Raw genomic sequence first — 13,349 nt, 5'->3', positions numbered from 1 at the left:
CTGATCCAGAACCAGAGTCCGGTTCTGATCCAGAACCAGACTGCTGAGACAGACACACCGGGTCAGGGGTCCAGCTCCTCGGGTCTGGGTCTGGTTCTGGACCAGAACCAGATCTGAGGGGTCCGGGTAAATACAGACTGAATGTTCTGATGGACCTACAGAACCATCAGAACCAGAACCTGTGGGCCACCGCAGCTGGTCTACGGACAGGACTCTCACTCTGGACTAAAAACAGCGACCAGTGGAAGCAGATGAACTCTGACCTGACCAATCCGATCCCGAACCCAGCGAACCGGTTCAGCTGCTCTGAAAGAGAGGAGACCCGACATGACGTAACCGCGATGACATCACAGATCACACCGTTTCTAAGCGGAACCTCTCGGAACCTTCAGTTGCCATGATGCCTTCACGGACCCTCCGGCCAGAACACCGACCTACCTGGAGGAACGCCCGCGGCATGCGGGACCTCCCAGCGGGACCCCGGCTCGGCCTCCTCGTACAGCGGCGTCCGCTCCCCGGGGTGGAGGTTCCGGCTGCCCGGGATGTCCGGCGGGCTGGTGACCCACTGGTGGTGCTGCAGCTCCCCGGAGAGCCCGGTGGTGGTCCCGGAGCTCCGGGCCGGGTATCCGGCTCCGTGCTGGTCGCTCCGGAACCCGTACCCGTCGAAACTGTCCGGCCTTCTGGAGGCCATGAGGAACAAGGACCGAGAGAGAACCGCGGATCAGAGCGCAGAGGCGGGCATGGACCGGGACCGAGGGCCGGGGGGGGGGAGGCTGGACTCGAACCTGAACGACCTGATGGACCGAACCGAGCTGACCCGCTGCAAAACACACTCCTACCACCGGAAACACTCGCTACCGTTGCACTTCCGGCAGCTGGAGGACCGAGGGACGGCTGCTGCCCCCTGCTGTCCGGAACAGGGATTTAACCCGAGGTGTCCAGCGCTGCTGCCCGTCGATCCGTCCTACCCTGTGGGAATGCGCATGCGCACATCGATGCTACATCACATCCGGCCTGCAGTGCATCTGGATGCTTATAATTAATATCTGATATTATGTTTATTTTCAAACACTTGTTTTTAACATTAAAATTAATGTTAAAAAGTAAATATTTTCCAGAACTTGATCTTCTTCCAGTCGTGTCTCCTGGGAGTCGACCTGAATTTAAGTTTAAATAAATAATACTTTATTAATCCCAAAGGGAAATTAAACGTTTTTAATTCGACTCTTCAGCGTTAGTGCTGTCTGCAGGAAGGATCTCCTGTAGCTGCCTGTACTGCAGCGACCCTGCAGACGCCTCTGACTGAAGACGCTCTGATGAAGAGGAGGTCGGCCATAGTGTCCTTGATTCTATGAAGAATCCCTCTGTCCATGATCATCTCCAGAGGTTCCACAGTCAGAACCAGAACAGAACCAGCCTTGAAGAAGCTGGAAAACAAGATGGCGGCTCTGGTGGTTCCGACCCGGTGCAGTTCTGAACAGACGGACTCGGGGACTTTGCTTCTTCATTGAGTTTATTGTTTCCAGCTTTGCAGATGTTTAAATTCAGACAGTAAAAGTTTCCTTCACAACATTGAACATCACACAGACGACCTTTAACCTCTGCACTTCATCAGCTGGCGTAGGGGGCGCTGTTGAGGCCAAACAGGTCAACTTCTGATCAGTAAACTTTGATTGATGAAGACTAATCAATAACATCAAACAGAGGTGAACATGACCTTTAACATTTAGTGTTTTAATGTGCTTTCCCTCCATCTTTACCCCCCCCCACCCCCCTCCTTCAGGTAAAGCAGCCAATCAGAGGCTCCCTGAGCAGGACTGAGGCCTCACTAACATCCCTGCAATCTCATTGGTCCACATTTAGCTCCGCCCACCTCAGTAATAAAAACAGCAGCTCAATAATTGATCCTTACTTGGCTAAAACTACAACACTGAGGCCTGTCCGTCTCCATGGCGACAGGCATCATGGGGGCGTCAGGTAAGGCAGTGGGCGGCGGCTTTAAGGCCGATGGCGTCGCCAGAAAAACCATCAGAAGATTATTTTAAAATAAGCTTCACTGTAAAAAGTTACTTGATTTTTATCTGAAAACTGTAAACAGGAAGTAAAAGGAGGATAAATGTGATTGGGTGGAGCTAATCGATCCTGTCTGGTGATTGGTTGGTGGCTCTGCTAACCACCTGCTAGCTACGGTTGCCATGGCACTACAACAAACAAAAACAAACATCAGGTGATCCTCAGATAATCTGCGCTCTGATTGGCTAAGAAGACTTAAAAGCTAACCTACAGTATGACGGGACGTCACCATGGCGACGTCACCATGGTGACGCCAGCTAGTGGCAGTGCTCCGTGATGTCCACCACCACCGCCTTCTGCCAGCTGAACAGGAAGTAGCCCATGCCGGCGCCGGCCGCCACGGCGATGCACAGGTAGGCATTGTAGGTCATGAAGACGAGCATCAGGACGTAGCTCACCACCACCTGGACGACGTGCAGCACCGTCTGCAGGAAGTGGGCGGGGCTTAGCATCCGCTGCCTGGGGGGAGGAGAGCGGTTAGCTAGGAGCAGGAAGCTGCTGCATTAGGGGGCGGAGCTTCATGCTGACCTCATTTTACCCTGGAAGAAGCTCCGCCCCCTAATGCATTCTCTCTCTGTCTGTGTCTCTCTCTGTCTGTGTCTCTCTCTGTGTCTCTCTCTCTGCGTGTCTCTCTCTCTCTCTTCGTGTCTCTCTCTGTGTCTCTCTCTCTCTGCGTGTCTCTCTCTCTGTNCCAGCGCCCCCCTTTGTAAAAATGTCCGCCAGCGCCCCCTGCCGTCCTCTGAACGCCCCCTGGGGGGCGGTACCGCCCACGTTGAGAACCGCTACGTTAAGTGAATAACAGACCAGATGTTCTTCTCCATCCAGTGTTTGTAAATGAAGGATTTGTGTCGATGCTGTTGCTCCGTATGACGGAGTCGTTGTGCACATGCAGCATCTTATGCACATTGAAATCAGCTCCAAGTTTTAAACCACCTGTTGTGTTAAAAACAACCAAAACAGTTGAGAATTTTTAATCCAGGATTTTAACCAGTTAATCATTCAAAGCCAACTTCCCACCTGGGCAGACGATGTAATCCGTCAGGTTTTAGAGGTAAAAACGCAGCAGAATCACGACATGAAGACTGAAAACTCAACAATGAGGCGAATAAAGAGTTAATTTATAAAAATATTTATATCCGTTATTTGGTTCTGATTACAGAAATCATTTCTACCAGATGATCAATAACCTCAGGGCTTCCTGTTACCAGGGGCAACCGGCCTGTGGCTCCTGACTCGACCTGAGACGGGCGCTCACAGGTCAAAGGTCACACCTTTTCAGAGCAGGTAGAAATGTTAGAAATCCAGCTGTTACGATCGATTATTGGCTTTCTGATCAGTTTCCTGTCGTATTTACGGCTCTGATTAACTTATTTCTATCCGATAAATAAACATGAACAAGCTGCATTCATACTGCGGCTTCCCTCAGATGGAAACCAGCCCTGATCGCCAGGAGGTGACCTTTGACCCAGAGGAAAAACATTACATTTATCCCCAAACCACAAAAGAAAGGAATCAGTTTCTGCTTCCCTTCCAGGCAGGAAGCTGCTGATGATGATGATGATGATGATGATGATGATGATGGTCTCTGTTTCATGACATCACTTATATAACCTCTGACCTCTGCAGACGAGCTTCATCAGCCCAGATCAATCGATCACAGAGCAACAACCAGCAGAAACAGGAAACACTTTATTCAGGTACAAACTGTGTGTGTGTGTGTGTGTGTGTGTGTGTGTGTGTGTGTGTGTGTGTGTGTGTGTGTGCGTGTCACAGCAGTGCGCTCTTTGTGTACGACAGCAGACACAGTGATTGGTCGAACGATGCTTGAAGCTCCGCCCACCCAGACTCCAGTCTGGAGGAAAGGCGGAGCAGCGTCTCCATGGCAACAGCGTCCTGCGACAACGTGCGCAGATGGAGCTGAAAACAAAAACAAGGCTGCCGGTAAACAGGAAGCTGGGGGGGCTCCTTCACAATAAAAGCTGTGCTCCGACTGGCTCACCTTCAGGAACAGAGCCAGGTAAGCGTGAGCCAGGTCGAAGTCCCGCCCACTGGCCAGCATGCCGTCCACCATCTGGATGAAGGCGAGCAGGAGGCTGTTGGCTCCGCCCCCTGCTGACGTCAGACAGGTGAGCTCCACGGAAACGCCCGCCGGCCCACAATCCTTCAGGAGCCTCAGCGGCCGATCGACTAGAACCACGGATACAGGAAGTTCACCACAGATTATCAAAATAAAAGTCTAACTGAAACATCTTTCTAATTCAAATAAACCTCAAATTGGAGTTAGTTAGAATGATGCTTTTATTTTGAAGGGTAAAGATAGACTCACATGACCCGGTGTCCAGAGCCGACTCCAGAGCCGCTGCGAACTCTGACCTCTGCGCCAGCGAACCCCAGGGCAGCACCTTGGACTGACAGGAAACACGGCCATGTTTAGACACCCCGGCTCAGGTGACAGAAACAGGCTGGGGAGGGGCTGGCCTCTGATTGGCTTACCTGTGAGTCCTCCTTGGTTGTCGAGGGCAACGCGAACTGAGGCGTCAGACCAGGACGTGTTGGCAGGAAGAAGGGGGCGGTGGGCGGAGCAGCAGGGGGCGCCAGCGGTCTGTTCCTCCTCTGTAAGCAGCAGCAACAGGTGAGGGAGGGGTCAGCTGGTCTCACCTGCAGCCGTCGCCACCCAGCTCACCTTGATGGCATCCAGGTGCAGCAGACTTTTCCACCGAGACTCGGGCATCAGTGACAGCGTCACAAGCTCCGCCCCCAGCTGCTCAGCTGACTGGAACGCATCATCAGGCTCCTCTGAGGTCACTTCCTGTTCAGTCAGGGCGGCGGCGGCGCTGGGCAGCGTCTCCTCCTCTGGTTGGTAGTCAGCTGGGAGGGGGCGGAGCCCCACCGGCCCACACAGGCTCCTATTGGTCCTGGAGAAGAAGAGCTGGACTGTGATTGGCTGAAACAAGACCCAACCAGACGCTGCTCTGTGATTGGTCCACACCAGAGGTAAACGCCCAGACTGTCCACATGCGCCGTCGCCAGGAAGTCTCCGGTCGGCGACATGGAAACGCCGACCGGCGCCATGGCAACCAGGAAGCAGTCGACCAGACTGAGGAGAGAGGAAGACCATCAGTTAACGAGAGGGCGGGGCTTCCTGCTTCTAGTCGATGATGTCACAGCTCACCTGCCAGAGGGGAGGTCCCAGGTCCTGACGGTGCAGTCCATCGCCGTGGTAACTAGCCAGCGGCCATCTGGGCTGAAGGTCTTGGGAGGAAACCAAGATGGAGGACAGCGAGTCAGAACGGGTCAGAACCAACCAGAACCAATCAGTGATCAGCAGCTGCCCACCATGTCAGTGACGTTGCCATGGTGACCTGCGAACTTCCTGACGATCCGTCTGGTCTCCACGTCCACCACCACCAGCGTGAAGTCGTCCATCGCCATGGCGACCATCCCACTGGGGAAGCAGGGGGCGGGTGAGTGAGCGGCCGCGGAGGCGCGCACTGAGCATGCTCAGTTCGTGTCTGACCTGTCTCTGTGAAGCCTCAGGCTGGCCGGCGCGGCGCCCAGCCTCAGAACCACTTCCTGCTTCCTCGTCTTAAAGCGCCAGAACTTCAGCAGCCAATCAGAGCCGCAGCTGACAGTCAGCTGGTTCAGCGTATCCGTGGCGACGCCTCGCACCACGCCGCTGTGCGCTGCAGGACAGGGGGCGGGGTTAAAGGGACAGGCATTTTGCCGACCAATCAGACGGACCAGGCTCACCTTTCTCCTCGTCACCGTAGCAACCACGGTGCAGACCAGACTGCAGGTTGTAGACGTCCACACGTCCACAGGACGAGCCAATCACAGCGAAGTTCCCGCAGGAAGTGATGTCAACAGCCTGGAAAGACAGGAAGTCATTGGGTAAACCAACAGGGGCGGGGCTTAGACGCACAAGCGTCGATGTCACACCGTTACCGTGGCAACAGCATTCTTCCTGACAGCAGGAGGCTTCAGGTGATGAGCTCCCATGGTGCACCTGTGGTAGCTCCAGGTGGAAGCGGCGAGGCGGCCGCGGTGGAGCGCCACGATGCCGTCCCAGTCCGACTGGCGAGCGACGGCTGGAGAGGGGGGCGAGCGAGAGAGAGAGAGGATAAATGGAATCATTGTAACTAACTAAAAAAAACTGGGCGGGGCCAAGAGTCACGGGGGGCGGGGTTATCAGGAGGAAAGAAGCCATGTTTCAATTTATCCACACCGTCAACATTTTGCTTTTCAGAGATCGAAACAACTAGTGAAAAATTTGGCGACTATTTCTGTGCTGCTGCAGCCCAACAGCGAGCCGCCATTAGCCACCATTAGCCACCGTTAGGCTCTATTAGCCGCCATTAGCCGCCGTTAACAGCCACTAGCCGCCATTAGCCACCGTTAGGCTCTATTAGCCGCCATTAGCCCTTAATAGCCATCATTAGCCAAAAATAGCTGCCATTAGCCACCGTTAGCCTCATTAGCTGCCAGGTAAATCCCACCTGAGGCCAGCGCTGTGACAGCAGGAAGCCGCAGCTCTTCGTAAGTCAACCCTTTTTTCTTCTTCTTCTCTTTCTTCTTGCTGATGGATCCTGAAACAGAAAAGCATTTGCTGTAGACCCAGCGGACTGTAGCCATGGCAACCAGGTGACCCCGGAGCGGCTCCTGGTGCTGGACTGACCGTGACCCAGGTTCTTGTTGAAACGCTCGTGGACGGTGGAGAAGGACTGCAGGGAGCCGTCCTGACCTGCGGGGGGCAGCAGAGGCTCTGGTGAGACTGGGAACCCGACTGGGAACCAGCTGGTTCTCTTACCTGCGCTCAGGATGTTCTTCCCATCGTTGCCGTGGTGATGGATGGTGGTGGGCGGAGCGCTGTGGCCCTGTCGGCACCGGAGCAGTCTGGCCCCGCCGCCCTCCTGGTCAAATATCCAGACCTGATGAAGACAAAGGTTAAAGGTCACAGCATCCAAAACAGAGCGACTTGGTCACTTCAGGTCGCTTACCTTGATAGCGTTGTCGGCTCCGTTGGTGACCAGCAGCGGCTCTCCATGAAGGAACGTCGCCGCGGCAACAGCAGTTCGGTGGGCGTGTCTCTGCTGGGCGACCAACTGCTGACGCTCCAAGTCCCACAATGCAATGTGTCCCTGCGGACTGCCAGAAGCCATGATGGGAGGCCCGTCTGGGGGAGAGCAGAACACCTGGAATGCCTGGACCCGATAACGCTAACAGACGCGCTAGCATGTGCTAATGGACGTGCTAACAGACCCACTAATGCTAACAGACGCTAACCGACCCGCTAACAGACACTAAATGTTGGAGGCTAACAGACCTGCTAACGGATGCTAGCGTTAGCTGTTCCGTGACTGTTAGCTAACAGACCCGCTAACGGATGCTAGCGTTAGCTGTTCCGTGTCTGTTAGCCAACAAACCCGCTAACGGATGCTAGCGTTAGCTGTTCCGTGTCTGTTAGCTAACAGACCCGCTAACGGATGCTAGCATTAGCTGTTCCGTGTCTGTTAGCTAACAGACCCGCTAGCGGATGCTAGCGTTAGCTGTTCCGTGTCTGTTAGCCAACAGACCCGCTAACGGATGCTAGCGTTAGCTGTTCCGTGTCTGTTAGCCAACAGACCCGCTAACGGATGCTAACGGACCAGCTACTGGACCCGCTCAGGTGAGCCTACCTGTCCTGAAAGCCAGCGTGCTGATTGGTCCCCAGTCCTGGGTGAAGCTCATCAGCGTCTCATCCAGGCGGATGTTGTGGATGATGATGCGTCCGGTTGCCGTGCCGACGCCCACCACATCCACTGCTGGACTCTGGGGGGGGGGGAGCAGATGGACATGACAACGGTTGCTAGGGTTACCTCTCCAGAAAACTCAATTCACTCAATGTCAGGAACGCGAACAGCGCTGAGCTTCACGTTAGCCACAGTAACTCATTACATTCAGTAGAACCAAAGCAAGCCCCGCCCCCACAGACCACCGACCAATCAGGATCAAGCAGCCGACCTCTGACCTGCTGCAGGACGGTGACCGCCGCCGACCAGCCGGGAAACGTGAACAGCAGCTTACTGAGGAGGAAAAGGAGGCCGGTGAGCATCGCCATGGCAACACAGAGCAGAGTGGTGACGGCGGCCCCCCCCCCCCACCTGGTCCTGATGTTCCACAGCTGCAGCGCCCCCTGGCGGCTGCCCAGCAGCACCTTGTTCAGGTACGTGCTCGGGTGCATCATGGCCGACACGTCGAAGGTCGCCGGGTCAAAGTTCAGCTGCAGGTAGATGTCTGCGGGCCACAAAGCAGACCGTGATGGAAGCTAGCTCAGGTGAGTGCTGAAGCCCCGCCCCCTTTGCTCACCTCCTCCCTGTACGTCCCACACGATGACGTCACCACTGCTGTCGGCGGAGACCAGGTGGTCGCCCAGCGGCAGCAGCAGCCGCACTTCCTGTTTGTGTCCATGGTAACGCATCACCACCTGGGCGGAGATTCAAACAGAGCTTTATGCGCAGCCGCGAAGTGACGCGGCAGCAGCAACAGGAAGTTCCTCCTGCCTCTTTGCTCCTGGCGAAGGCGCAGACCGTCGTTCCGCTGGCGGCGAACACCAGCATCCGGTCAGCCGCCAGACACGTGATGTCATCGGGCAGGCTGTTACCTAGGCGACCACAGTGTTACACCACAGCCAATCAGAGGGAATCGATCCGCCGCATCATCAGAGCAAAGTTCCGATACTCACTGACACAAACGATCCCCAGGCGGCTCACCTGCAGGAAACCAGGACAGGTGAGCTGTGACATCATCACTAGCCATCTGACAAACATACAACCCCCATCCATCCTCCCACTGTGACGTCACCCCTCTCCCCTGCTTGGTTGCCAATAGTTACGGATCACCATCAGATTAAACTCCAATAATCAGCATCGATCACTTTTATCTTACGTTAAACGTGTGGAAGCTTTTCCCCACTGACGTCACCACGTAGAACTCCCGGTGCTTCTGGTGGTACCGGAGCGCGTGCGGCACGTGGTTGGAGTAGAGACCCAGAACCCGGAACCCGGAGAACAGGGCGCTTCCGGCGCGCGGCATGTTCTCAGTCCCGCTAATGAACAACAAACAAACAAACAGAACCGGGAAGAACCGAGAGCGGAGCGCGAGCCCAGCTCACACATGGAGGAGCGCCGAGGAACTCTGTCCGACTGGAAACACAGCGGGACAGAACACGGGTTCCGCCCCGAGGGGGAAACATTTCGGTGAGACACGCTTCCGTCCCTTTTGAGGATAAAAATGGCGTCTGTCACGGTGATGAATAAAATCAGTAAATTATATGACTATAAACAATGAGAGGCGGCGGTACAGCTATAGCTAACAAGCTTAAGGTGTTAGCTAGGCACCTGTTAGCCAACATTAGCTGACAGCCAACAGTTTAACTCACCTCAGTCGGTTAGTTTGGGGAAAAACTGTGAAAAATCCTTTGCGTTTTGCTGCTGTAGCTGCTAACATCCGGTATTTTACTGCTAACATCCGGTATTTTACTGCTAACATCCGGTATTTTACTGGTGGTTGTTCTTGAAAGGCTGAATTCATGATGCCGATCTTCCGTTTGACATAAAATAAAGTCATTTATTGTCAGAACAATGTCCATTGTCTCACTGTTTCCATTTAGATCAGTGGTCCCCAAACTACGGCCCGCGGGCCGGATCCGGCCCGCCTCCACATTCGGTCCGGTCCCCTGAACAATACCAGAGAGCATTCAGATTGTTTTTTTCATTTACCGTATTTTCTGGACTTTATGTGGATTTTTCCAATGATTCACTTTACCAGGAAGTGAATAATTGGAAATAAAAGTAGAAAGCGGCCATTAAAACGGAATTAGGTTTTAATAGGGAATTGAAATTTGAGAATGTTGATCAGTTAAATAGCATTGAGGGGAAAAAGAAGATTTTTTGTTTTTTTTTAATAATCCTGGGATCATTATGAGAATCTGAGGTAAAGATATTAGGATCCAGTAGGTGGCAGTAGAGCAACAATAATGGATGCAAGCTGCTGTTGAAATCTAAAGAAGAAGAAGAAGGAGCCCATTTTCATTTAGCACATTTAGCTAGTAGCAACACGAAGGATCAGAACTTTGTTACGGTTCAGAAACTAATCAGTTCAGTTAAATCTAAACTTGGAAACTTTTTGTTTTTCACTGTAATAAATGTGATATTCAGTCGACCTGTTCTGACCCAGATGTTGCTGTTCGTTCCCCTCTGCTGCTGCTGCATCGTGTGGAAAACCTGGAGCGGCAGAGAAATCTGAGGCTTATATGTTTACTGGTTTAAAAATAAAAACTTTGTTGTTGTGGCTTATAGTCAGGAAAATACGGAYTATAATCCTTCCTGGATTTTTTCTGTGAAGAACCCAGAGAGGATTATTTGGTTGTGTTTTCTGGAAAACAACACATTTTTACATCCAGGCTCTCCTGCAGTCGTCTCAGTTGTTCTGGTACAAACCGACTCCGGCCCCCAGCAGAGAAGGGAAACCAAGCCCAGTAGAAAACCTAACCCTAACCTATCAACACCTGAACAGGTTGACCCTAAATAACCCATCAGACACTAAACACGCCCCCTGGTGGCGATAAACGGCTCCTACAGCTGTGCAGCAAATAGTCTGAATGGTTAGAGCTCCGTTTGGTTTCCGAGATGTTAAAAATGATTCTTTAGGTCATCCAGAGGTCAGCGTCCCCCGACCTCTGCTCCGTTAGTGCAGCTTCCCCTTATGAGATATGAGAAGTTATAATGTTGGGTGATGACGTCATTTTGCTCCAAACATCACGTCGCCGCCACCAACTGGACCACAATGTCACGCAGGGATCATATTATACAAAACTAAATCTGATTTGGTGCTTTCAGTTTAAGATTCAGCCAATTAGGGTGAATCTTACTGACTGTCTGAATGTGATTGGCTGAAACTCTCAGAAACCAAACCAGCTTGATCAGATCACACCTGAGCAGCTCCGCCCAGCAGCTGCTCTCCGAGCGTCTCAGCGTTCGCGTTGCGTTTGAAGGCGGCTCGGAAAAACAGGTTACGACGTGTTGAGCAGTTTTAACAGCTGGAACGACAGAGATCTGGGAAGATCTGGGAAGATCTGGGAAGTGCGGAAGCTAAACGGTTCGTTTTCCACGGAGGTAAAAACAACAACAGCTTCCAGTCGGGGGGCTGCGGTGACTCTGGGGGCGGGTCACGACCCTCACGGCCCGCCCACGCCGCCGGACCGCCAACCTGCGGCTCTCTGGGCTCCGGAGAACAAACCGGCACCAAGGAAACACCTGGAGGAGGAGCGGACTCTCCTGATTGGTCGATCAGACTCCTGACGGCTCCTCCCCCATCCAGTCAGCTTACTGAGCAATCTGACTGGGTAATTACCCAGAATGCTCCACTGTAAGTATGTGGAAGAGGAAGAGTTTGTTTCCTGACAACCGATTTATTTTAAATTCTGTATTTATTCATCAACGAATCACAAATAATTTAATCTGAATCCACATTTTCACAGACAACATCTCATTTTTACACTTTTATACATCAGGTGTGTTTCCCAGCAGCCAATAGGAAGACAACAAATGGTTTCCATGGTGATCAGAGGAGAGGATGATCAACCTCCAGTGTGCAGATTAATTACCAGCCAGTCCTGTGGTCTCCATGGCGACGCCTCAGCAGGCCTTGGCGTCCAGCAGCACCACCCTGAGCAGCGTCCTGGCGGCGGCCAGCAGCGCGCCGTGCAGCGAGTACTGCGCCAGCAGCGCGCCGAAGCCGCGGTAGAAGCCGGCGGCGCCTTCCTTCCTCCGGATGGCGTGCAGGCAGTCCGCCAGGCCGTCGTACTGCGTGTTGACCGGCAGCACCAGCGGGCTGCCGCCGCTCCCCGCCGCCTGCGCCCCGTCCGTGGCGTCGATGATGGTGCGCGTCCCCTGCAGGCCGAGGCGGTGCAGCACCGTCTCCAGGGGGAACAGCAGCACGTCCGCCGCCAGAGACCCCGCCCACGCCGCCGCCAGCTCCGGGAAGTAGGCGTCCAGCGGGTCGGACGGGATCGGGCGCCGCTTCTCGCCGCGCTGCTGCAGCCACAGCACCGCCCGCTGGACGGAGGCCGCCACCGCGTAGCGCAGGACGGCGTGGGCGGCCACAGGAAGCAGCAGGTAGCTGAGAGGAAGCAGGCGGCGGCTGTGAGGGGCGCCGACGCCCAGCAGCCGCGTCAGACCCTCACGGACGCAGTCCAGCAGGCCGGAGGACGACTCGTCCCGGACGATCTCACTCTGGGGACAGAGGTCAGGATGGGGTCAGAGGTCAGGGGGGGACCTGAACCACCCGCTGCTACAGGAAGTGAAGCGTTGGGGTCAGGTGAGGACTCACCTGGACGGTCTCGATGAGGCTAGCGCAGTAGAACGGTAGCGCCACCACAGCGGTTAGCCTGCAGGACACAGACATGCTAGCTCAGTGAAACTGGTGAAAACTTCTGAAGCAGGCTGGACCCGGGAAACGGGCCGGGTCAGAACCGGGACCAGATCCGAACCGAACGCTGACCAATTCGTGTTACAGTGAAAGACGAGCTTCTGCGCCTTCAGTCAGAGGCCCAGTCCAAGTGGCAGTAACACAGACTGCTACAGGACTTTTAGTCTGGCCCAGCAGAACCTCCCGACCCGACCCGGCCCGGCAGTACCGACCCTTTGAGCAGCAGGTGTCCGGCCAGCTGCTTCCAGCTCCAGCTGTGAGGAAGCTCCCTGCAGGAACAGAGCAGCAGAATCAGAACCAGAACCTCAGCAGAGCCTCAGCAGCGCGTGGCGGCGGGGTGGTTACCGTGGTAACGGCGTGAACTCGCTGATGACGCCCTCCGCGCCCAGGGCGATGCCGTGGACGATGAAGGTGCTGCCCATGCCCTTCCACAGAGCCTTCAGCCCCTGCAGACAGAGCAGGCCTCTGATTGGTCACATGATCCCTCAGCCACCAATCAGGACGCAGATCAGCTCACCTGGGCCCTGGTGATGGCGTACATGACGCCGACGGCGCTGAACGGGGTCAGGTGGTAGCAGCGGCCGTGGTAGTTGACCTGAGGCAGACAGCCAATCAGAGCTAAGCACGGACACCATGTGACCTGAGGTGCTGCTGACGTACCTGGCACTGGCGCCGGAACACGATGCAGGGGTGGGCCAAGACGTTCTCCGTGAACAGACTGCTGAGACAGACACACCGGGTCAGGGGTCCAGCTCCTCGGGTCTGGGTCTGGTCCAGAACCAGGGTCCGGTTCTGATCCAGAACCAGAG

At 54.6% G+C, this 13,349-nt stretch overlaps 4 protein-coding genes across 6 annotated transcripts in view; all 4 read right to left on the bottom strand.

Moving 5' to 3' along the window:
- Positions 1-6: 6 nt before the first annotated feature.
- LOC103460442 (solute carrier family 25 member 46) lies at positions 7-1,100 on the bottom strand. Of its 2 annotated transcripts, none has more exons than XM_008402609.2 (2): positions 439-1,100; positions 7-301 (listed from the first exon to the last, which is right to left on the bottom strand). In XM_008402609.2, the coding sequence occupies exons 1-2, from the start codon at positions 689-691 to the stop codon at positions 216-218; spliced, it is 339 nt and encodes a 112-aa protein (XP_008400831.1). In that variant the 5' UTR covers positions 692-1,100; the 3' UTR covers positions 7-215. The 2 variants fall into 2 exon arrangements, with proteins under 2 accessions (XP_008400831.1, XP_008400830.1); XM_008402608.2 differs by having other exon boundaries at positions 8-306; positions 439-1,083.
- A 395-nt stretch (positions 1,101-1,495) lies between these two features.
- The window catches only part of slc31a1 (solute carrier family 31 member 1), a 22,844-nt gene continuing 10,990 nt past the window's right edge, over positions 1,496-13,349 (bottom strand). For both annotated transcript variants that reach the window (XM_008402607.2, XM_008402606.2), the window contains one exon: positions 1,496-2,532. In XM_008402607.2, the coding sequence (XP_008400829.1) occupies positions 2,331-2,532 (202 nt within the window). In that variant the 3' untranslated portion in view covers positions 1,496-2,330. The remainder of the gene's footprint in view (positions 2,533-13,349) is intronic.
- wdr36 (WD repeat domain 36) lies at positions 3,811-9,688 on the bottom strand. The gene is made up of 22 exons (XM_008402605.2): positions 8,998-9,688; positions 8,795-8,822; positions 8,613-8,713; positions 8,419-8,536; positions 8,214-8,346; positions 8,081-8,135; positions 7,749-7,881; positions 7,071-7,246; positions 6,881-7,001; positions 6,749-6,814; positions 6,570-6,659; positions 6,019-6,161; positions 5,824-5,941; positions 5,591-5,756; positions 5,410-5,518; positions 5,246-5,325; positions 5,063-5,170; positions 4,757-4,988; positions 4,567-4,686; positions 4,400-4,481; positions 4,073-4,260; positions 3,811-3,990 (listed from the first exon to the last, which is right to left on the bottom strand). Exons 1-22 carry the CDS (start codon positions 9,142-9,144, stop codon positions 3,841-3,843), a joined length of 2,664 nt encoding a protein of 887 aa, XP_008400827.1. The 5' UTR covers positions 9,145-9,688; the 3' UTR covers positions 3,811-3,840.
- LOC103460450 (solute carrier family 25 member 46-like) lies at positions 11,521-13,344 on the bottom strand (the record flags this gene model as incomplete). Its single annotated transcript, XM_008402622.2, has 6 exons — positions 11,521-12,344; positions 12,442-12,499; positions 12,753-12,809; positions 12,886-12,986; positions 13,058-13,135; positions 13,201-13,344. Coding segments are annotated over 6 exons (1,035 nt in total), but the record flags the coding sequence as incomplete, so codon positions are not given.

The sequence above is a fragment of the Poecilia reticulata genome, unplaced genomic scaffold (genome assembly GCF_000633615.1).
Source record: "Poecilia reticulata strain Guanapo unplaced genomic scaffold, Guppy_female_1.0+MT scaffold_241, whole genome shotgun sequence".
Taxonomy (NCBI): Eukaryota; Metazoa; Chordata; class Actinopteri; order Cyprinodontiformes; family Poeciliidae; genus Poecilia; species Poecilia reticulata.
The sequence above is the reverse complement of the archived record's forward strand: the minus strand, read 5'-3'. Positions and strand labels throughout refer to the sequence as shown.